The sequence below is a fragment of the Lissotriton vulgaris genome, chromosome 11 (assembly GCF_964263255.1).
Source record: "Lissotriton vulgaris chromosome 11, aLisVul1.2, whole genome shotgun sequence".
NCBI lineage: Eukaryota > Metazoa > Chordata > Amphibia > Caudata > Salamandridae > Lissotriton > Lissotriton vulgaris.
The window spans coordinates 706,126,920-706,152,442 of NC_141699.1; the positions used below are offsets into that span (position 1 = coordinate 706,126,920).

Here is a 25,523-nt window from a genome sequence, read left to right on the forward strand (position 1 = left end):
CTCCCTTCACCATGGTCTGGGCGGAAAGGAATAAAGACAATAGAATAGGGAAGAGAAGAAAAGAAAAGAGTTTACAGAAGTAGTTTAAAATTAACCAAAAGTAGCAGTAAACACAAAAATATAGGGCTAGAAAAATAGAGGGATAGATAATAAGTAAAATAAATAAAAAAAAACTTCAAACAAGCAAAGGATGGCAGAGATTGACAGAGGATACAAAGACCATGCCCAGAACCATAGCAATGAATGAGAAACAAGATGGCCGCGCCCGTTCACGACCGCGCGGGTAAGTTCGCGTGAGATTTTCCTTGCGAACACGAGCGAAACTGTACTGGCAAGCCGCAGACTTTGCGAGATTACACTTCGCGCCCGGAAACGGAAATAAGTCAGGCAAACAAGATGGCTGCGCCCTTGAATGACCGCGAGGGTAACTTCGCGCCTTGCGCTACGAGCGGCTCGCAAAAACACACAAAACCTTGCCAACTAACACGCCGCAAAAAAAACAAATTGCATATTCGCACGAATTTGCGGCTTCCGAATCCGATCTTGCGTGTGTTCGCGCCCCGCGAACACCGCGAAATTGCAGAAAAACGAGGTTTTCAAAACTGAAAGCACTCGGCAGGGGCAAGAGTTCAAACTCATCATTAGTAACAATTCCCGGTAGTGCTTCCTGACTGGGGCCCCTCCAGAATTCAGTTGCTAGTTGCAACAATTGTATGACCCTGCTCTGACCCTCACAGCAGGCTCATAGAATAGCTACAAGTAGGCCACAAAGGTCCTGGGGAAAAAAAATGCACTGCAACAGAAAGCAAAATTACAGATAAGGAAGCAGGTGCCAGACTGGAATTTTAAAACAGTGGCACATTAATAAACTAACCCCAAATTAATTCATCTCAGTTGAAGCAGGGCTGGTGTGCTTGCTTCCCCCCCCCCCATAATCTACAGTAATGATGAACCAGAGGGTGGCATTGATGTAACAGAGGGTTGCAGTGGTGAAACAGAGGGTGCTGGGAACCTGTGATGATGAACCAGACGTAGAAACAACATAATTCGCGACCGTTGCGCGCCGAAATGTAAGTTCGCAATTGCGAACTGGTACGAAACTCTCGCGAACTGGCAGAAATCCTTGCGAACACAAAAAAAAAAATCCGCAAATTCGCAAGAATTCGCGGATTTTGCGGATTGCGAGTTCGCAAATCCGCAAAATTCGCGAACGCGAGATTCGCAAAATTCGCCCATACTTAGACATATATAGCAGTTTTGTTTCACTCATTGCACTAGCACTGTGCTTTTATCGTCTCTTCTCCGTTTGATTAAACACATAAGCCAGCATGTAAACATTTGTAATAATGAACACTGTGCCCCGGAAGTCAGGCACGGTCGCCTGTGACGGGGGCGGGGCCACGTCCAGACCGGAAGAGGAGGCAGGCGGAGTCAAATGCGTCTCGCGCCCGGGGCTCCTGTGAGCGGTGTGGAGCCCCGGGGCAGCGCCAGCAGGAGGTTGGGCGCCGCGTGCTGAGAGCAGAGTCCCCGACATTGGCCAGGTAAGTTCCAAAAGGCTGGGGGGCTTGGTGCACTTGTGTGTGTGCGTGTATGCTCGTGTGTGTATGTATGTATGTGTGCGACGGTGACGGCGGGGGAGGGAGGGGGGGCCTCGGTGCACTTGTGTGTGTGCGCGTGTGTGTGTATGTGTCAGGGGGGGGTGTCTGTATGTATGTATGTGCGTGCGTGCATGGGCGCTTGTGTGTGTGTGTATGCGCATGCGTGTGTGGTGCTTGAGCTTCCCAGGAGGCAGCGCCTGGCCACAGGGCGCATTCCCGTTTCAAATTGGCTCCAAGGATGCGCGCGGCCGAAACTGTCTCCTGGGAAGCACACTCGCTAACAAAAGATCTCGGCGAGACGCGCTTCCGCGCGTTTAGCCGAGACCTAAAAAATGATCACAATCCATAGTGCCTTTCCTCCACATGAATACTTAAACACCCAGGAAAAAGACCAAATTTCCACTGCTGGCCTTTCCCCCCTCTTAGAGGAATTTTCCCAATACAACCCTGAGGAAGTGACCAAGTCCATGGAAAACATTAAATCGTGCTCACCAGTCGATCCTATGTCACCACGTTTTTGTCTAAAATTGTTCCAGTGCTTCTTGACAGCCTCACAAATCTGTTTAATAGGTCACTGTCAAAATCAGTGGTCCTAAAGATATGGAAAGAAGCCAGAGTCAGGCCAATTCTAAAAAATCTACAGCAGACCCAAAACTTAACTATCGCCAAATCTCGCTGCTCCCTTAGTTTGGGAAGGTACTAGAGTCGCTGGTTAACCGGCAGCTCGTAGACCATCTCAAGAATCATGGATTACTCGATCCTTCACAGTCCAGTTTCAGGGCCACCAATAGTACTGAAATGGCGCTGGTAGAAGTAACGGACAACATCTGACTAGCATTGGATAGAGGGCAGTCCTCTATGCTCATCCTGCTGGATCTATCAGCAGCTTTTGACACCATGTCCCATAGCATTCTTGAACGGTTCTGGGAGATTGGTGTCAGGGGGATGGCCCTAGAGAGGCTTAAAATATATCTAACAGATCGAGTCACTGCAGTACAGATAGGTGATCTAGTTTCATGCTGTAGGCCTGTTAAGACGGGAGTGCCACAGGGCTCAATTTTGAGCTCTACGCGGTTTAATCTTTATATGACCCCTCTGGCCACGGTGATCAGATCATACAGCTTTGACGTAGTGTCATATGCCGATGACACTCAGATTCTGATCACCCTTGGTCCTGACCCTATAGACACAAAATCACGTTTTAAGAATTGTATGGTTCACATAAAAAGATGGATGAACATCAACCACCTACAATTAAACAGAAGCAAGACCGAGATAGTACTCTTTGTTAAGGCTCATGAGTCCTGGTCTGATGACTGGTGGCCCTAAAATCTCGGTCCCTGCCCACCCCCAAAGCAGACAGTGAGGAATCTAGGAATTAAAATTCATAATCAATTATCAATGAAAAAACAGGTCAACCACATGATTGTCTCCTGTTTTGGCATTATGCGCAATCTGCACAAAGTCTTTAAGTGAATCCCGCTAGAAGCCAGGAAACCATTAGTACAGGTACGGATTATCAGCATATGGATTACGGTAATGCTCTGCTGACGGAAATAAATGTAAACCTCCTTTCCAGGCTTCGGGTCCTGCAAAATACAGCAGCTAGGATAGTGCTGAATTTTCCATCTAGATCCCCCTCAGCGCCCAGCCTTAGACATCTTCACTGGTTGCCAGTGAAGATTAGAACCCGTTTTAAGATCTTATGCCTAACACGTAAAAACATGTATGGCAGCGGTCCAGGCTACTGGGCCAAAAAACTCAGTTGGTACCCGCCAAACAGGCCCTTAAGATCCTGTAACAAATCTTTCCTTACTCCGCTCAGAGTACGTACTGTCAAAAACGGGGGTCTTGCTTTTTCCTTTCTTGCCCCCACCCTATGGAACAAACTGCCTTTACACCTACGGATCACCTTTGACCATAACCACTTTCGACAGAATTTAAAAACATGGCTGTTCGACCATTAGCTTCGTCTCTTTTATGCTGACAACTTTGAGCCTTCCTACAGCGCCATGAGACTTTCGGGTGATTTGTGCACTAAATAAATGTTCCTGATTTTATTTCATTTGATGTGAATTGTGGTTCTTCAATTTGTAACATAATTATATGTGCGGTGTATTGAAGTTGTGCTCTTACTAATCTATTAAAACATTTTAATAGAATGTTTTAGATTAAAAAAAGACACTCAACAAGTTCCTACCATTACATTTGGTATCTTTATCTCTGCAGAATACACAGAGGTTACTTGAGTAAAAGGATATCAAATCCTAACCCAGTCAGGTGGCATGCTTCATCATCGGGCTCGCTCTCACCCCTGTACCTGCACTGTCAAAGGAAGTGTCTTCCGCTGGACAAGGTTGAATCTTCCCCTGGTGCACATGCCCTGTGTTCTGTCTGAATATGGACAGGTTCCATAGACGAGAACTCTTCAATAAAGTGTAAAGATGAAAGAGAAAACTGAGTTTTGTTTTTGAGTAAAGGGCTTCAAAGGAATGCAGAAAACCGATGAAAAAGAGAAGATGCTAGGTTGCCTTTCAGGCGAATGGGCTTTTTTCTGTACAGATCAATTTTTCAATATTTCTTGGGTTCTATCCAGGGTGATACAAGGCTTTAAAGGGAACCTTTCACAAAAATGGATGTTTGATATTAAATGATGCACAATTGTACTGTGTTTATAAATGTGTAGTTCATCCCTGTTTAATGATGTTGATTTTCTGTTTGGGTTAGTGTTAGAATTCGGGTTTCTGGTTGGCTAGGGTATGCACCTAAGCCATACAGAACCCATCACTCTAGTCAGGGCAAGTCAGTTACACACCAAAAATAACCTCTGTTCACATTATCGTACTTGGCGCAGAGCAGGCAGGCTTATCAGAGGCAATGTGTATGGCGTTTGCACAGCACACTCACACAGCAACATAATGAATACACCACAAAAGAGACTCCACACAGGATTATATAAAAATATATACTATAGTGTGCATAAAACTAGACCAAAATGACATGAATCACAAATACTGTGTACACTATGCAGTTACTCAGATAGTACTCGTTATCCTGGACAATGCAAAGCAAAAACGACATTCATCAGTAAATACTTAGAGCATGTAATTCAACAGAAAAGCACATCAATGACAGTAGGCAAACATAGGCATAGGAACACCTGTACTTCTACTAGCCGGGTTAAGGTAACCTCTATGGGCCTGACTGAAATGAGTGCATTAGCAAGCAAAAAGTAAGTAGGAGGAGCAATTGGGCACATAATTGATGTAAAAAAAGTATTAGAGTCAGGCCGCAAAGCACAAAGACTCATAAGCACAGAAAAAATGGCCACTTTTTAGCAGTGGCATTTCTAGATAGTGATGTAAAATCCAACAACACCAGTAAGTAGGATTTAACACAACTATTCTAAACACACCAAACATGGCAGCACCGCTCCCTTCTGATCAGGCATTACCACTTAAAATTATATAGGGGAATTCCCAATGCTTGCCTATGAGAGGATTAGAAATCACAGCAGTGAAAAACAAAATAGTTGGTTTGTCACTACAAGGACATGCCACACATACAGGCACATGTCCTACTTTTCAATTACACAGCACCCTGCCAATAGGGCTACCTAGCACCTACCTCAGGGGTACCTATGTGTAATAAAAGAGAAGTTTAAGGCTTGGCAAGCAGTTTTAAATGCCAAGTTAAAGCGACAGTATCTGCACACAGGCCCAGCGGTGGCAGGCCTGAGGTTTGGAGGAGAGAGCGCATATGCACTTTACCACATATACACTTTAGCACTGATTAGCAGTGGTAAAGTGCCCAGAGTCCTAAAGCCAACAAAAAGGTCCGTAAAATAAGCGGAAGAAGGAAGAAAGTTTGGGGTTAACCTAGCAAAAAGGGCCAAGTCCAACAGTTGGCATGGAAGAGTTTTCTCTGCAAATTGGCGAGTAATATTATTGTGTCCAAATAGTTGCGCATTTACAGTTAGTGAGATGCAATTGCACTCTTGCCTGTTGATTGTTTGTGATGGAGTTGTATAGTGCATTGCTTGTAGTTCTCTGTGCAGGGTTGCTATTCCGCTATATATTTCAGCTTGTTCTTGTTACTTTATGTACCTTGTTCAGTATTGTTTGTTTTTTGTTTGATTGTTGTTGTGAGGGTAGGTATACAAGTGTCTGTGTTTTCTTGATGCCTTTTGCTTTAGACAGCATCTGGAGTGTTAGGCTTGAAGTTGTGGAATTGGATATGGAATAAGAGTGTGTGTGCTTTTTATCCATTGGAGAGTGTTTTCATTAGTGGTTGATATTTATTTGATTAAGGATTTGACGGACTGATTTGGTGGGTATTTCACTGTGTGTTCATGTTCTACTGCTTTACCTGGAAGGTAAAGTTGTGTGTGATTGGGTGCAGTCTCAAACCTGGGATTGCTTGCTGGGTGGTAGGATTAGTGGCTTAAGAGGGAAGGATGGCTTTGTTTCCAGATCCGAGGGAAGCTATGTAGTGGCTGATTGAGTTTCGTTCGACTTGGGTCTAGCTTACATGTTAGAGCAACAGTGTTAAGTCTTATTCATGGTGCAACTGCCTGTCGGAAGTTAGGTGGTTGTTGTGTGTGAACGGTTTGTGTGTTTTCTAGGATTGCATGCAGGTATTGTGGTGTGACATGCTCAGTCCTGACAGCAACATTCTTTTGTTTGTTAAAATAATGAAAATATGTTGGGACTTGTGTTTGTCAGATTCTGAGTTTTATTCTGCTCTCTTTTCTTTGTGCTTTGTCATGTCACGATTCTCACAGGAATAGCATGTAGTTTAATCTCAGGATTTTTGGGTATGTCAGGACATGGGGCATGGGGACCTAGCGAGTAACATCAAGCTCCTAGTAGGATTAGACACTTTGCATCTTATCTACCTCGCCTGTGGCTGTGTAGCAGCTACCAGGCATCTTTAAATATTAATACTGTGCCAATGTTTTATATGGTTGCTGATCTGTTCAGTGTCTCTGGCTAGCTTTGGCTGGGATATGATGGCTATCATTGTTCATCCCATGATAGAGAACAAACGTTACCTTGTGGTATTTCTTCATCATGAGAATCTTCATTGATGCTATAACCTGCTGGCAGCTGCAGTAGAACTATCATTTATATAAAACCAAAATTGTAAGGTCTGTTGAAAAGTAATTAAGTAATTGCCAGTATGGGGAATGATGCCATACTGAAGCCAAAGGTGCACATTTAAAACATCAGATTTGGTGAGCTGCTACCTCTTTAGATTCCTTTTCAAGATTTTCAATTTATTTTGTACCTTAGAAAGAATTTGGGTACATGACTAAGGAGTGTAGTGAGGTTACAGGATCACAGAGACTCTGAGCATTGTCTCTTCAATTCTTGTAAATATGGTGCAGCCTTGCGTTTCAGAAGTGGAGGAGAGAGGCGTTAAGCCAGGAAGGCTAACTCCTTTCTCCTCCACCTCCTTGCACATATCCCTCTCTGTTTATGAAAAATGGATTTTGATGATGTTGTTCAGGTTTCACCCACTGTTATTGTGGAGTGGATGCAGGTAACTGGCCTTTTTATGAGCCCAAGCGTAAAACTGATCATTTTACAATTTAAACCTACCCAGTCTAAATTTTTGAGTAAAAACCCTTATTGAAAAAACTGTCGCCAATGTATAATAACCCAGATAGATGCACCATCATATTTACAAAGAGTTACACTGCACAAGTGAACCATATGAAAGAAGTTATATAGCTTGACCTCTCCCTCTGGGTTTACTAGATTGTCATTCTCTACAGTCCCTGTTATGCTACAGATCAGAATAATATAAATGAATTCAAATGTATCTTCACTACTTTTGAAACTATTGAATCTCAGACGTGCTTCCTTTTCTTCTGAACAAGGAGTAATATTAGCAGAATACATACAGTGTTGTGCCCTGTAAAATAATCCTAACAATGGTCACTCCAAGGTGTAGATGGTATTACCTGCCCAGAATGGCGACGAATAATAAATGACAATCAGGAATTCTACTGTCCATCCTGTACCATTATATCAAGACAGGCTGGAGGAATGGTAAATGGTACACACTATATGCGAAAAAATGGGAATACAAGGTATGGTTAACCCACGCACATGCAAGTGTACATCCCGTGGGATTCAGTTACATGACACATAAGGATCACTTTGTGTCGAGAGAACATGGTCTCTGCTCCTAGCTTAGATGAGAAAGTTAGACCTCCGTTACTGTGTATAGTAGCATTTCTCCTTAAAACAGCACATTGAAGGGGGATACAGAGCTATGACCACCCACACCACTCGTTACAAAAATACCACAGTTTGGACACCCTTTATGCATTGACCAGTTATACACAACCTACATATTCTAAGAATGGCAGATGGTCTTGGCGATGTTAAAGCACTTTTAATACAATTTGTAAAACCCCAACACTCAAGGTCACCACCTATAATCAATGAACACGTTTTAAAGCCGCAATTTATTAAAAATTCTCCTTTTTTTATTTGTTGGCAATAAAATACATTCAAAAACATGTGGCACATATCCAAACACGCAACACTATTTTTAATATCGTCTAATATTGCAAATCTACATAGATGCTCATTAAATCATCATTTAGGGTAAAACTTTAAAAGCCACATTATGAGTGCCCATGTAGTGTGCCCGCTGTTCTCCTCCCCTTCCCCTGTGAGTTATTGTTACCAAGGCCCCCAGTAACCATGGCAGAGGGGAATGACAGGGTATTATGAAGTGCGCGCATTGTATATACACTCAGAAATAAGGGAATCTAGAATGATGCCCCTATTTTCCCTGGTAATTCCTCATTTCTTTCCAGAACTTCATCAGGGGATTCCTGCTGCTTCCAACAGCCATAGGGTCTAACTGAAAACTTCTAAGCAGCGGAGTTACTACAGAACTGGTAAACCCAATAGGGCATGTACCTACAATCGGAAGTACCAGGGCACTCAAACTGAAGCTTTAAGAGCAGGAGGATAAGAAAGGAGAAGTAGTAGGTAGACGTGAGAGAGACTGAACCGCCTTCCAAAAGTTAAGGCAGACACGAGTGGGGATTTTACAGACACTCAATAAAAGTGATAGTGAGCCATGCTGACCACAGTCATCTTTCCCACTCGGATTCTAGGGTATGTTTAAAATGTATGCAATAGCTTTTCAGACAAACAAAATCTGTGATGTCAGAGGTGGTAGGAAGTTAGAGCCTCATAGAAAAGTCCTTTTAGCTGTGATGGAGAAACAATGTAGATCTAACCAATATTAAGGGCATGAGATGGAGTTGGGTGCTTATGGAAACTGCCCTGATTTCTGGGGGAAGTGCTAAATCCAGAGGAGAATTCAATTGTGGGAATCCCTCCACTGTACTATCTCTAGAGTGGTGAAATTATACTGCAGGATTCGTGGGTACATATAAAACAGTAGACTTCATAGAATTTTCCATTACAATTTAAGTCCAAATCAAATCCTATTTTTTTTTAAAACACTGGATTGTGGTGATACTGTAGCAAAGAACATACATATCACACCCACATATCCAGGCTGAGGCACGCAATCCTCGAACCTTGCATTTTATTTGATTGGATGACCTTGTGGTCAGGAAAGCTCCCACTCTGGAATTAATCATTCATTTATAAAAGTAAAATAAGTTGTCTTTCCTATCTTACTTTATACCTGCCATTTAGTTTTTTAACTGACTAGGATAGCAGCTTTAATGCTTTAAAACTGGCTTAAAAAATTTAATATTCGCAAATAATAAAATCCGCAGTGCTCTTCAATGTTATAAATTTCCAGCTTTCCCATTATAGTAGTGACTGGGATTCAGAAGCTCTTCTGGAGTTTGGATCTCACAACAAAATGCTGTTCTTGGTCACAGCACCTTGGCATAGACTCCTTCAAATTGCGCGGTAATGGCCCACCCCGGTCATAATGATCCAGCAAACTGTGGGCCACAAAGCTACTGTTTGCATGTAGGGTGTCACACTTCCGGCAGATCACAATCTCACATTTAGGACACATCTTTCTTGAACGGGGTTGCCTCAAAGAACACACCTCTTCTCTGGCGGGTTTGACCTCCTTCACAAAGTCCTTGGTTGGGACTTTTTTCTTGTCTTCGCAAACCTGGCTCCCCCCTTGAGGGCTACAAAAAAAGATAAAGAAGACAAAATAATGGTTAGTTGTGGGTTCCTTTTTAATTTTATGTTGACTAGGAGCTAAACTTAGGCAGCTTTGCCAGTGGTGGTTTATAGTTGATTTGATCTTGTCTCCTTGCAGTTTTAAAACCTGCACATGCTGGACTGCTGATATCAGTGCTTTGAAGCACAGATACCCTTTTTTGTCAAATTTACCTCACTGTTTTTACTGCACCAGAAAACAAACCACCAGTAGCCATCCACCTGTCACCAACACAGTGCCTCATTAAGAGTCTGGTAAAGAGGCCTACAAGGGATATATTTGAAAAAATATTCTAATAGAATCTTTATTTATTTTGTAAACGTCTGGTCATGACGTACGTAAACAAATCCAAAGCCAATAATCTTGAATTCTTAAGCTAAGAAATAAATCAGTTCAACTGGGTGTATCTATTATATCGTTGTATTTTTCAATCATAAAAAGTGGTTTCATTAGAGGTTCGCACATAAGCAGATACTTCGACAACATTGATAACAGAATAGAAACTCTAGACAGATTATTCCGGTCATCCATGTGTAGCTCATTCCTAAAACTATATAATTTGAAGAAAGTCCTAGGCATAGGAACAAAAATCTCCCAGATTTGATTCTTAACAGAGACTAAAAGGAAATGGGTTAGAGCATTGCGGTTTCGGTCTTGACCAAGATGACTCTATGAGACCATTATCAGGACAGGGTGTTTCGATGAAGGACCAAGACCCCTTAGCGCAAAGGTCAAAGTAATTTTAAGGAAAGTGATTTGGCTGGAAGTGGTCACCAAAGGTGTTTTTGCTAATATGGCAGAAGCATTTTAAGTGAAACTGGACTTGTGATGGATGAATCAGCAGTTGTTTTTTCCACTTTTCATGATCAACCCTCAATGGATTTTAAAAAAACAACCTGACTTACAACCTGGAAGTTCTCTCCTAGTGCATGGGAACATTGATAATTTTACCTGCCTGGGACCCCATGATGTGCATGGCAGTACAGGGCAGGAAAAAAAGGCAGACACGGTCATAAGTCCCACCCCAATAAGGGCCGGCCTTCTGATGCATGTTAGCCAAGGAATGCAAGAGCGGCCATGATTTGAGGGCGTTTCAAAAGGAGGAGTTGCTGATTCATCATTAGAAACAAAGGAGGTCCCATAGCTTCACGTGAGGCAGGTGGACCAAGACTTTCGGGGATTGGACATTCACTGTTTTTACGCAGATGCCCAATTATCACCCAACTCTAAATGATTCCTACCGTGTAGCTCTACTCCCATGATCTCATGCAATGGCAGGATTTTGGCTGGTTTTGGCAGATGAAACTGTACAAATTCAGTCTGTTCCATTAACTTTTCCATTTGGCTCAACAGAGATGATGGGCAATCTTTTACAATAACTTGGATTTATAATTTTTGACAAAGTGGGTGTTCATTTTCAATCTAGATTAATATTGTATTGCAAAGACCATTTCCAAATGTTGGTCCAAAACAGTAAGTTACAGAGTGCTTATAGTGGCGACCTGTACTCCACTAGAGCTGGCAGAGTCAAAATCCCAGTTCGGCTGAAGATGTACAGTCTAGTTATGCAGTTATCTTTGACATCCATATGTATGTGCACAGTAGGTGGGTCCTATTGATTTTTCTGAAAACAACCACCTTACACACGTAACATCAACACAACCAATGGCAGCCAGGATGAAAATTAGACACCTCCTAGTAGTTACAGTCTGCCTCTATCAATGATGGATCACGCCCGCACCCTGCAACTCATATCCCGGGTCACAGTTGTTATAGTGGGAATTGCATATGATTTAAAGAAACCCTGACATGTAAATCATGTGTTAGTTTACAAACCACCAAGTAACTGGCATCATCTCTCCAGAAGCATAGGCTCAATGTAAGACAAGTGTATAGACAATTTGTCCATTTGATGAAGGGAACCCAAAACCCATGCCAAACAAAATGGCATATAAGAACTCCCAGCAGAGTGAGTCAAATGCCTTCTAGATATCCACAGAGATATCCACAGAGAGGACCAAAGCATTCAACGGTAGACACTCCTGCTGGTGCAAAGCCAAAAGCAACAGACAAACGTTGGGCATGGTGCTTTGCGTGGGAATAAAACTGGTTTGGTCGGGGTGGACCAAGGATTACATGTGGAGGAGTAGTCTGGTCGCGAGGTCTTTGCTCAGAATCTTGTAGTTAGTGTTGAAAATTTAGAGAGGAATGATCCAAACTGAGAAGTGGGTCCTTATCCTTCTTAGGTAGGGACACAATAGTTGCCTAATGTAGGGAGGGAGAAAGGACTCCTCGCCTCAAGTTATCATTAAAGAGGGCCACAACCTAGGGACCAGGCCCACAGCTTCCAAAGCACCGAATTCTATGTACAGACCATCTAACCCTGGGACATTACCCCTCACCTTATCCTTATTCGCACCCTGCACTTCCTGTTCAGTAATACCTGCAGCCAATTGACCCACTATTGCAGAATCTAAAGTTACTGGGGAGGAATCTGGGATGTAGTTTAATATATCCACCTCACTGCCCCAGTCCTCACAGAATACAAATCCCAATAATGATGGAGGAATTATGTATTAATCTCCTCCTGGGGACAGGGGAGAGGAGTTGGCCTAACAGCTAGGGTGGTCAACCTCGAATCTGGGGAACTGGGTTTGAGTCTTGGCAATGACGCTGAACTTCCTGTGATTCTGGGCAAATCACTTAATCTCCCTGTGCCTAACAAAAATGAATGTGTGTCCTCATGTAACGTAACTGGTGCTATGTAAAGCGCTTTGATACCCGATTCGGGTCAAGTTTGCGCTATATAAAACTCTGCATCACGTCCTGAAGCGTCCAACACCGGGAGAACGGCATGCCCCCAATCCTCATTCTGTAAGAGCAACACAAGCATTCTGCCTGATTTGTCCCTCTCGGCATGAATCCTGGCCACATAGGCTCTATAATCAAATTGCTGCAAACGTTCAACCAGTTCGAACAGTTTCTCTCTCTCATCCAGGGTGTTCTCCCTGCTTTCCGGAGTTACTCTTCAGCTTGCGGGGAATGCCATCAAGCATTGCGTCTTGCCTCTGAATGTCAGATTTCAACTGGGTGTGCACGCTTACTTTGTTAGAAATGCAATAACCCTGAATTACCACTTTCATAGTCTCCCCTTAAATCTAAACTGACAAGGCTGAGCCTGCGTGTTCAAGCCAAAATTGCTCAACATGTTCACCCAACAAAACCTGAAAGCCTGGTCCTCAAGCGTCATGAGGTCCAAGTGCTAAGCAGGAAGGTTCAGCGTACATGTGGACCACTGGAAGGAACACAACACAGAAACATGATCAGAGTATATTGTTGCCAAGAACTCTGCACCAAGCACCTTACTATACATTATCTTGCAGCTATAAATTCTCTTGAGCTGGCCTTCCAAGATATGCAATCCAGAGCAATAGGAACACCCGGTCCACCGGGTTTCGAACTCTGCAGCAATCAACCTGACCCAACTGTGCAGCGCAAGCACGGGTAACATCTGCTAACCTACACACAGGTGCGGTATGTAAGGACAGGTGGTATCTATCCAAGCCTAAGCCCACTGCACAATTCAAGACCCCCCCAACTAGCCTAAAAAATGCAATCATTAACGGAGTAGAGGGACCAAGCTTGTCATAAATGCAGACCTGTCCACATTTGGTGCGTATACATTCAGTAGGGTAACATCACTACCGTCCAAGCGACCAAGTACCAATACATAACAACCATCTGGGTCAATTCATGACCTATGCAAATGAAAGGGCACCCTGGGCCTAATCCAAATGAGAGTGCCCTTTGAAAAAGCAGAGTAAGTATTAGCATATAACAGTACCCTCACAAATTGGAACATCTACATTCATATTCCCCCACTTATCACTCACAAATTGGAACATCTACATTCATATTCCCCCACTGAAAGAAAGCAATACAGAAAACAGAACTAAACACATCCCCAACACCCCCAAAGTCTGACATAAAAACATCCTTTCCAAACAACAAAAAACAGGGCCCAACAAGGAGCCAACTAGAGTCCAAAGGGGGCCAGATTAGTTCTATAATGGGCAGACATGATCGGGGGACTGGAACCGCCAGCCAGAGGAGTAGAAAGGGCAAACAGTAAAGCAGTCCAACACAGTGGGACACACTGGGCAAGCCCCCGATTATCTCCCCCAGCCCACACAAAGGAAATGGGACCACCGCACAATCAAGACTACAGTGATTTCCTTATCCAGTCACTCATCACACAAGGTCATCAGCCATGCCCGGGTAACCTCTTAAAGTATGTTCTCCAGACCGGGCACAACAGAGTCCTCAGAGTCAGAAGTAGAGGTGCAATGGGCCAGGGTGGTTCACTGCAGAAAGCCCTCACCAGTTCTGAGGGAGGCAGAGGTCTCCACCACACTCATGTGCCCCAGTGCCACCTGGGACTTAGTTGGCATATATGCCCCCTACACCAAGATCTTTGCTGCGGTAGCATCTGTTGTTCCTGCAGTTCTAATTGTACAGTGACCTTGTCATATAACTTAAGCTTGTCCCATGTTGCAACCTGGTCCGTGAAGAAGTGCACCTCACCCTCCATTTGGACTCTCAACTGGGCAGGAAGAGAAAAGAGCAGAGTAAACCCAGTTTGTGCACATTCTTCTTCACTGCAAGAACAATGCCCCTTGGTCTGAACTAGGAGGATAACGTAGGGATATAAAGACATATTGGCATTGTCCACTGCAAATGAGCCATAAACCCGGGCCTGCTGCAACAGATGATCCCTGCCATGAAAGTGCAGGAGGCTAGGAACCAGTGGGCAAGGTGAGGCCCCAGAGCAAGGCAGCTGCACCAGTACCCAAGGAGCCCGCTCCCAAGCATAGAATATGGTTAAGCCCTGTAGGGCTACCACCTCCTGTAGCCAGTCTTCCAAGAAAGCCAACATGGAGTCACCTTCAATTCATTCCAGAAGTCCAACAATTTGGACATTATTCCGGTGGGCCCACCCCTCCTGATCATCTGGCTGTGCAGCCATTTGCTGCGTTTGGGCCTCCAATACTGTAAGCCAGTGATCAGCTGACTGAACAGCTGGTGCCAAGGACTGCATAGTGCCCTCCAGAGCATTGACCTTCTCAGACACTTTCCAGGAGACCTCTTGGACAAGGCCACGCTCCACTGCAATGGAGTCAATCTTACCCTCAAGTCTCTCCCCAGAAGCATCAATACGGGAAGGAGTTTCACAACTTTACTGTCAATATAGGACATGCCACCACCAGTGGCGCCCTAGTGAGCTCCTCCTGGGAGGCACTCGTAGAGGCATCTTCCTTTGTCTGCTGGGTGCGCCCCATGGCAGTCCCATTAATAGAGGAGGGAGTGCCTTCTCAGTGCACAAGGAGAAAGACATGTCCGGCAACATCTCCCAACAGGGGCCCTATTGTAGCATAGGCCACCTGTGGTGTCCCAATAGCAGTCAGAAAGAACCCCAGGTAACTGCATAAATGGGCACCAGCCAGGATTCCAAGGCTCTAAGGGACAATAGCATCCCTATCACCATCACCACTAGGCCCAAAGCTTGCAGGCACCACAGGGCATGGTAGCCTAAGGTCATTTATATCTCCAACAGCATGGAGATGAGAAGTTGACTCTGGTTGTTTCAGGGGTGAGGCCATAGCCGCCAGTAGCAGCAAGAGTGTCCTATTGGCCTGGAAAACACAGTCTGCTCGATGGGAGGCTGCAGCGATCCCACTTTCCTGGGGCCTCGGCAGGCGTCCCTCAACAGCGGATTACAAATATTGCGGTGGTCCCCTGTATTATGACCAGTTTATAGGGAAGGCCTCTGGGGCTGTAAAAATAGCCCTGCCCCGTGTGCGGAAGGGGTAGCAAGATGATCCCCGGGGAGCCCCACACACAAGAAACCATAATGATACGGGACCATGGCCACATGATAAACTGTACTCCTGAGTGGCTTCCCAACTCGGGTTGTGTCTAATAGTTTTGTGGCCCTCGCTATGCCAGCAGGGCCACCATCTTGGTTGCTGCCGTCACCCAGGAATCCAATGTCCCCACTGGGCCTTGTAGCAGGGATTCTGTTCCTACACAGAACTGTGCACAGAGACCCAGGAACTCAGTGAATTGTGGTGTACCAAAAAACTCACCTAAGTGCCTAGAAACCCTAACCAGCTAGCATCAGTGTCACATTAGTTCTTTGTCCAATAGCAAAGGAACCAATGATTAGACAACCCAGAACATGCAACTTAGGTTATACTCAGGAATGGTGGGAAGCAAAAACACTCTTTCGTTATACTCTCATACCAGTTCCCAACAGGAGTAAAAGAGACACAGGAAAAGTTAAAATATTTATTTTAACGATGTGCTCTAAGATGTAGTATTTTTGCTAACATAAGCAGACATAGGATTAGAAATAATATGGTCAGCATTGTTACAATTCCATAAAACACAAAAGGAGAAATTATATTACAATGATGGTGAAAATAGGTCCTACAGCGCCTTGTAAATCACCCTCCCTATTTAGGAACCATGTTTTATAAAATATAGAAGGCTTGTGCTTGGGACCCCATACCTCTAGAATCAGCAAAAGTGTATCACATCAGGATCTGCAAAAGCTCTCTCTCTCTCTGAAAAAAGCAGGCTTCTTCCAAGTGCCTGAAATCATGCTTACAGTGCCATATTAAAGGCGCCAGAATCATGTTGGCTGCAGCTGCAAGTATGTTATGGCTAAAACGTGAGCCGATCAGCCCGAATAACAGCTACCTTGTTATGATAACCTTGGAGGCTTTAGCAATCAGTGTGCAGACTAGAGTCACGATGAAAGTCAAGGGATGCTGAAAACAAATCATTGTCATGTGAAGCATTTCACGCAGCCTAACTTCCAACAACAGTTTATATGCAGTGTTGTGTGCAAAGCGGCAAAAAGGTAAAATGGCGTTTAAACTTCTAATAAGCCTGTGCTAACTTAACAATGTACGCAACAAGGCCCAGCCCTTACTACACCCTACCTTGATCGGAGAATGCACAATAGCGGGCGAAATTTAAGAACGCAGAGTTCTAGTTCGAATGAAACAGAATCAAGTTCAAAATTTCGCCAAACGGGATAATTGGGAGTAAAATCCGAATTAGTGACCAAAAGAACTATTTTTCAAAGCCCAACAGAGATGTACAGTGTCAAAACAAACATAACTTGTAAAGTGAGAAAAAAAATGAAGGGGAAAAGAAAATGTCATCAGTCCATTACGTGTCTATGAAGCAAAAAAAATTGTAACTTCAATCCAACAGCGTATAGGCAAAGTATGTTGCAACCGCCTCCAATAGGAAGTCGTTGTTATTGTCAGTGAACATTTCAGCCATCCAATTCAATAATAGAAAAGAACACACATGTTCTTCAACAGCCGGATCCTCTAGCACCATCAGAGGACAACTCAGGTGTTCGAGATAACTGCGAGCCAGAAAGTCATGGACTGCAGTCCATATATTCCAATTTCCCAGGACTCCATGAGCTGCTGCGCAGGCCATAATCCCGACTCCAGAACAGTCTAGTTCATGAGCAACTAAGAAACTCATTAGTAGATCATAATCTGGGTTAGGAGACACCGTGTTGCACAGTCACAAATCCAGAGCCCACTCAAAATCGCATTCCAGGCAGTGGAAAACCGGCTTCACGCATGTAAAGTAGGAGAACCGGAAAGATAAACCATACGCCACACTCAAAGTAGCCAGAGGTAGTGATCCATAGTATTCAAGCACCCGGTTACAAAATTGGAGCAGCTGGGGCATACCATCTTGAGGCACAGAATGTGATACCATTTTGCAGCAAGCAAATTAACAGCAGTACACCAGCAGTACACCAGCAGTACACCAGCAGCCAAGGCGAGAATTAACGGTAAACCGGTAAACCGCCAAAGACGCTGGAAAAAATAGAATGAAAAAATGCTGGTCTCACACCAAATATAGTTTGGAATGAAGTCACAAGGCCAGAACGTACCACTTTAAAAAAGTGTGCCAAGCCTGTGGTTGAAGAGGCATTAACGATAGTGTGAATCAAAGCCCCAAAATGCAGGGGGAGATCTGTGTTTAGTAAGGCATGTACCTCAGTATTAGCCACGTGACAGACAAATGTTTCACACGCAGATGTAAGGGCGACTTCTTTTTGAGACAAAAGAGTCAATGTGAATGTGAATGTCAAGGTATTTGTAGAGCGCACTGTCACCAAGCGGTTTCCTGGCGCCATTACCCATACCGCTGTGGAACCCTTCCTGGCTTTCCCTGTGAAGTTTCCACTCCTGGGCACCACCAGGGTGAAGCCAGGCAACCTAGCGATGTTGGGGCCAGTGTGGAGGTTAAGCAGGCTATTGCCCAGAGTTGCAGCGTGGGGCCCATGATTAGAATAGGCACCGAGGCGAGAATTATCAGGTCTGAGGAAATGGAGCCCAAGAGCAGCAGGAATTGAACTCTGGTCCCGGGCCAGAACTCTGCATCAGGGTCTGCCGCTCTAACCATTGAGCCACACTCCTCCTTTATATCCTTATTTGACTCATCTTATTGAAGTCTGCTTTCGAGGTCGGAATGGAAGGCCAGAAGAATACATCAAGCTTCCCATGCGGAAGAGGAAACGGTACATTCTTACAACAGACTACACGTTGGGAAACAGTCAGTTTGTATGGTATCCCTGCCAGCATACCACAGCAATCTTCATTATTTAATATTAAATACCTACTGACAACGTGAAAGTAGGTGTAATAACCGGGGTTGGTGTACCTTTTAAAATGCAGACCAAATTCGGTGCTTCTAGGTTACAGAAGCTGTGTAATTGTATATTCCTACAGACCAATGAGTGATCGGGTGTGAAAGCGCAATCTTCACCTTTCAAATAAACTTCTTTTCCCTCCCTCAGACACCTATAAGTGAAAGGAAGAGACCAAACCTCATGGAGGTACGCCTATGGCATAGTGTTTCATGCATGCTTCAAATTTAAACAGCGGGAAAGGGAGCGTTATTAACCAATGAATAAGCTAAACTGCAGAATTCGACTCAGCCACAGAAAATGGTACGGGTTCTAACTTTTCAATATGAAAAAGTGAAAATGTAGCCTCTTTCATTGACATAAATTTTTGTTTAACAGTCAGATTAAATGGTAAAAACAGTGAAGAAGTGTTCATATAGTCCGAAGGCACTTTCCCAGCCTTTAACGTTTGTAAAGTCCATGCAAACTGCATAATAGGATGCAATTGATGTTGACCCTGGTACAAAACAGACTTCATCTCGTGCAATATCAACAACAGAAGAAACAATATTATCTAACGTGTAAATTCGGGAACAAAGTGTGTTAATGCTATTATCTACAACTGCAAGCACCTTTTCTAAATTAGCTTGATCAATAGCTCTTACCCTAGAGGGTGCTTCAATTTGGGACAGTTTCCAAACTTCGTTGTAAAGAGCATAAATCCATCTTTTGGACCGGCCTGCTGCAGGACCTTTCACAAAATCATTCAAGTCAACATTGTCAGTCAATTTAGACAAATGGAGCTTAACTGACGCTAAAGTGGAGTGTTTGAACCAACTCTGACATAACTTGCCTACTGAATAGGTTGTGACAGAGTGATCACTCTCAAAACGAGGATCCACCCTAACTTGTGTATAGCCAGTGGCCAAACCCTAAAAACGATGCTGGCATGAATCTGCACTTTTTTGCCATAATAGCCAGCCTTGGTGATCAAAACTGGAAATGTTAAAGGATGAATTTTGTAACAGAGTTTGTAAATCACTAAGGGACCTACTGGTATGATTATTCCAATGGGAATACTCTCCCAAATCAGGAATAGAGGGAGCATTTAACTTTTTAGACTTAGTCTATCCAAAGCAGGTGGTTTGTGAAATAGTCAAATTAAGAAACAACATGTGGTTCGGGATGAGACATGCACCATGCAAAACCTCAGTGCCTTGTACTTGTCATTTTTTAGAACTCCAAACAGATTTAAGATCAATAGTATCTTTCCACAGCTCATAGCCCCCTACTGCCAATTGTTCTCTAAAGGACTTCGAATACAATAGTTTTGTGCATGTGAATCTAACCTTGGTAGAGGACTTCTGTCATCTTAAAGTAAAATGCATCAGGATTTGACTGATTAAAATTAGTAAATTAAGAAAACTTTTTCAAAAGAGTCTTGGAGCTGCCCTCAATAGGAGCGGGGCAATGTTCCCATTGTGTGTAGTTAACCACATTTCTAAATGTGTTTGCCTTATGCAGAGAGTGATTGCCATAATGTTGGTAACAAAACAAATAGTCATAATTTGCAGAATCCAAGTACAAATCTTCAGCATCAAAGGCAGCATAATTTTTCAAATCAGAAAACAGAGCCTCTACAGCTTGGATGTCCCAATCATCAGAGCGTATATTCTGTTAATCCACATCCCCCATTGAAACACAGAGTACATTAGGAAAATTAATAACCTCTTTGGGTCCGTGTGTTTGAAATTTGACAGCATCCCATAAAATCCCATTTAAACAGGCCAAGCAGTGATATTCACGAAAGTCTGGTCCCTCTTCATTCTGTGTGATGAGGACTGAGGTGCCAAAGTTCCATCAATTAGTCTAATTGTGATTATTTCTTTAACATAGTGTCCATTTACAAGACGTAAAAAAGCACCAGCCAAATGTAAGTCCATGGGGGAATTAAAAAATGTTTTTTAAACCAAACAGCAAAAATCGAAACTTTTGAAAAGAGACTTTGATGTGGTAGAGTTAATGTCAAATGAAAAACATGATTGATTAGCCACACAGTTTCTAAATGAGGCATGGATAAATCTGTGGTATATGTGTACTCTGTGTCATCAAGAGGATTAGCAGCCGGAGGATTCAATAAAGGATTTGTAACTGTAGTCATCTCGATGGCAACATCAGGTCCAGCAGCAGGTGTCGGAACCAAAACAGAGTTTCGTAGCATAGCTGGACAAGAGACCACAGGTGTCATACTAAGAAAAATCGGCCACTCTGTGTAGTTTGACATCGTCAATGTTCAGTTCAGTTCAAAAACTTTTATTCAATTAACACTTGGATAATCATGAAAAGTACATCATACAATTTAAATACAGTTGCATAAAAACACATTATTACGTTACAAAGTGGCATTTAAAAAGACTTTACATAAAATCTATATACAAGTTGATTCAGATAAACATAAGGTCAGTGAGACGGTAGCCCCATTTTGCTACGAGTCGTCAAACATGATTTTAGGAAAAGAGCTACATTTTTTGTCACGTATTGTGAATCTAACAGCTGGAGTGCCAAGAATGCTGGTCGGCAGGTCCTCAACCCCATTTGGCGTAAAAGTGGAATAATCCAACGCTTGCGCGCTTGCTCATAGTATCGACAGAACAAAATAAGATGGATGGTCGATTGGGGAGAGACTCTGTCACACGGACATTTATTCAAGTCATGGGACCAGTTTGACACAGTGGGGAAAGTGACAAGACGAAAAAATAAATTAAAACGAAACCTAGTTAGTAAATATTTTTCGTGATTGGAGAGGTAAAAGGTGAGGTAGGGCTGGATACCAGGGGAAACTTGGACCATCAATGCTTGCACATTAGTTTGCTTAGTTACTTCACGAGAGAGACGTAGTTCCCTTAGGTGATTTAGACAGAGGTTTTTCAAAGCACCTCTGCGGATATCAACCAATGAGGAAGGCTCGGTGAAGTATGATGTGCGATTCAGGTCCTTTAAAAAATTAGAAACATACGTTAACCATGGAATTTTCTTCCAGCACACCATATTTAAACAATCGGAAATCAAAGATCGTGTTCGGTGACATTGTGGCTTGTTCCAGATACGGTGCCATAGGAGGATTGGCTGACATTTGATGTTATCTGATAGATAGTCAATGCCAAGCTCGATATGGCAACCGTAAATTGGAGCACTTTGTGGAAGTGCCAGTAGGTATTTTAAAAAGCCATTTTGGACTTTTGCAACTCGTCTATGGGTACATAGCCCCAGACGCCTGCACCATATGTTGCTATGCTATGGCATTTGGCATGGTAAATTTTAAGCAACTCAGATGGGTCAGGTTTGCCCAATTTCCTAGACAAAGAAACCAGCGCCGAAGTTGCTCTCTGATAGAGCAGCTTCCTGCTTGCCGTGGCTCTTTTCCAAGATAATTGGCCGTCAATTAAAATACCTAAGTATGGATATTCCCTGGCTCGTTCTAATCTAACTTGCTCAATATAGAGAGGTTTGGGATTCTTTACCTTGGGTCATGTATACATAACAAAGGTTTTGCTTTTGTTCACTTTTAACCCCAGAGAGAGCATAAACTGGCAATATTTATCCAGTTGTTTTTGTAGCTGGACTAGCGTTCTGGCTAATATGACGGAGTCGTCCGCATAGAGTAATGCAGGGATGGGGCGGTGATTAATAGTTGGTAGGTCCTGGTTCCTTGCTAACATGGCTGTTTCCAGCCCGTTGGTGTATAGGTTAAACAGGAAGGGAGCCAGGACACAACCCTGCCTAACTCCTCTTGTTATTGGAAATGAGGGTGAGAGTTCGCCACCTATCCCGTATCTTACACAGGCTGTGGCATCGGAGTAGAGCTCACGTAAAAACTTGATGAGTGAAGGATCAACACCCAATTCTTCTAGAATGGACCACAACCTGGCGTGTATCACGCAGTCGAACGCTGCACTAAGGTCGACATAAACCAGGTACAGGTTACCCTCTTTTGCCCCCACGTACTTGCCTATTAGGAGGGTTAAGTTTAAAGCCTGTTCAACAGTACCAAGCCCCTCCTGGAAACCATACTGGAGGCCGGTCACAATGTTGTTCTCCGACGCCCAGTCCTGGAGACGTTCCAGGATCAGACGTCCCGCGACCTTCCCCATGGAGTCCAGGAGGGAGATGGGCCTGTAACAGGCTGGGTTGTTTCGATCACCCTTTTTAAAAATCGGGAGGAGTATAGAAGAGGACCAGGAGTCTAATAGACCAGCTTTTGAGACCGCCGCCATCACCTGGGTGACGACGGGGGACCACAGATCTATGTTGGTGACGAAGATGTCAAGAGGGACTCCGTCAGGGCCGGGGGCCTTTCCAGTTTTTGAGGACGATAGAGCTTGTATGATCTCACTTAGGCTGAAGTGAAGGTCTATTGGGTATACCTGCGTCTTAGAAGGGTCAGCTGTCAGCTTGGCCTGTGTTGTGCAGCCCACGGGGGAACCACCGAAGATCTTTGAAAAATGGGTCACCCACTCGTCTGCAGTCACAGCCACATCCAAGTGCTGGTGTGAATTTACATCAGCCAGGAAGGGAGATTTGACTACACGCCAAAACTGAGAGCTGTCCTTACTTCGGCAACTCGCGTGTAGTTGGGCCCATAGTTTTTTCTTTTGATCCTTTTTACAATTATTTTGGGCCTTTTTATACTCTATTCTAAGTTTGGCTATTTCAGTTTTGTCTCTAACTGGATTATGTAATGCCTTTTTTAAGGCGGATAGTGCTTTACGACAGGCCGAGTTAAACCATCTTGGAAAAGTCTGTTTACCGGGTTTGTGGTGACGAAATAGTTCGGCCTTCGTAATTTTTAGAATCTCCTGGAAGCTAGATAAAATCAACTCAGGTGGGGATTCATCCGCCAAACCGGTATTTATCCAAGGAAAAGCCTTGGATATGACCTTACTGGTAATTATTGTGGGATCAATCTTGGACCATTTCACAGAATAACCATTGGTTCTATCCATGGCCAAAGATTTCTGAGTCAGTAAATTCATCCTATTAGGATGAAAGTCATCCATGGTAATCGAAAGGGTGATACTGTTTGGGAAGTGGTCGCTTGAGATGTCTGAGCCTGTAGTGAACTTAAGGAGTTTGCCCTTTAAAATATAAGAACATAAAATAAAGTCTATGGTGCTTGACAAGCCCCTACCGTGGAATGTGGGTCTGAAATCTACAGGGGGGTCTACAAGATCATTTGCGTACATCAATTCTAATGAGATGAGACTGTCATTGAGGGAATCGCCTAAATGGGAGTGCGAAAAATGGTTCAATGGACAACCCTCGTCATCTAGAAACCCACAGATACCTTTCTTATAATTAACGCACAATGGAGCGTTAAAACCCCCCCCACCCCATATTACATTATAGGCAGGTGATGGTTGCCTGAATCGTTGCTCGTTTGTGAGATGGGAAATATCAGATACAATTTTCACACAGTCTACAAGGGATAGGTTATTATCAAAATTAATAAAACAGTATGACGTACAATTGTTAAAAATAACCATTATAATTTGAAAATTCAAAGTGGTATGGAGAACAGTGATTTTCTTTACTGCCAAATTATTTGAGATGTACACGGCTAGACCTCCCTTAGATCTGCCATGGGTGGTAGTGCTGGCTGGGGTATGGTATGTTTAGGCTGTCCGGAATTCGGTTTAAACTGAATGTAACTGACAGTACACTACCGGAGGAAAATCAGCTGACTCGTTTGAAACCGAGTGTCACCGATTTTCCTAGTTGTTGGCCACTTGGCCACTTGATGGCGCCAAAGCATTACAAGCATTGGCCTGCCTGTGGTCGCCTGGCACGGAGGTGTCAGGGGAAAACACTGCTTCACTGCTTCTGCACCCGGGGAGCCGAGGTGTGAATGTCCCAAGGGCGAGAGCAACACCAGGTGGTAAGCAGATACACTTTAGAAAGCGATCCGATGAAGGCAAAGCAGGAGCAGGTCTCTCTAAATTGCAGAGATCCCACTTTGAAATTCGGATATTCCCTCTGAGGACGAGCGGCCTCACTCTAAGAAAACAACCAGCGTTCCACAGCAGGAATGAGAGAGGATGTGTGGTGTAACGGCCAGAACTTCATTCGTTGTAGCAGGAAATCGGGTTTGAATCTCGGCGCCCACTCAACATACTGTGATTCCAGGCAAATGAGTTAATTTCCCTGTGCCTAAAAACCATAAAAATGTGTGTGGCCTTGTGCAATGTAACTGGTGGCACTCCAATACTTTTAGGTCGAGTCAGCGCTTCATAAACATTATCAGACGCAAAACTCAGCCTGTTAAATGACACATTTTCAGGGGAAAGTCAGCGTCCGCATCCAAGCAGAAAAGGACAAAACTAAATATTCCACAGCTATTTTGTTACCCTTTCACTTCTAGGTAAAACATTTAAAACAAATACCGAAACTGAAAAGTACATGCAATTTAAAAAAATAACATCTGGTCCGTTTTTATTAATGGTTTACAGCTCGGACCACAACCAAAGATGCATCTGAGCAGCCAGTTAACTGATGCACATGCGTAGGTGCTTAGGAGAAATAAAAAACAAACTCTAGGGTTCTACAGGCACTGACAACGATTGTCTGATTTGTGCGAGGAAACAATGAACTTTGTTTACTGACCCTTCCTACTTAATTCTACCTGCTACCGGCACTGCTGCTCAGGCTGGCAACTAGAGCCAAATTTCGGGGTGGGGGGGGGGGGGGGCTTGAAAGTATTGGGGGGGTGGCTGATTCTTCCACCACGGACAGAGTGGCTGTAAGAAGCCTCATTTACAAGTAAATCAGCCTCATTTACACGTAAATGGTCTTTGAAAGACCTGTTCAGTACTCGGGTGCGGCTGCAATTTGATGCTTGCCAGCCCGCGAAGCTGTCTCCTCCCCGGGCTGACACACACGACGGGGGTGTGGTGGGGAGGGGTGTGGGGGGGGGGGCATGGGGGGGTTAAGCCCCGTGAGCCCAATGGGTGTTGCGC

General features: G+C 43.8%; 1 protein-coding gene across 1 annotated transcript in view; it reads right to left on the reverse strand.

Moving 5' to 3' along the window:
- Positions 1-8,086: 8,086 nt before the first annotated feature.
- LOC147683350 (uncharacterized) overlaps positions 8,087-25,523 on the reverse strand; it is a 120,106-nt gene continuing 102,669 nt past the window's right edge. Inside the window, exon 3 of the mRNA XM_086944825.1 lies at positions 8,087-9,747. Coding sequence (XP_086800951.1) covers positions 9,429-9,747 — 319 coding nt within the window. The 3' untranslated portion in view covers positions 8,087-9,428. The remainder of the gene's footprint in view (positions 9,748-25,523) is intronic.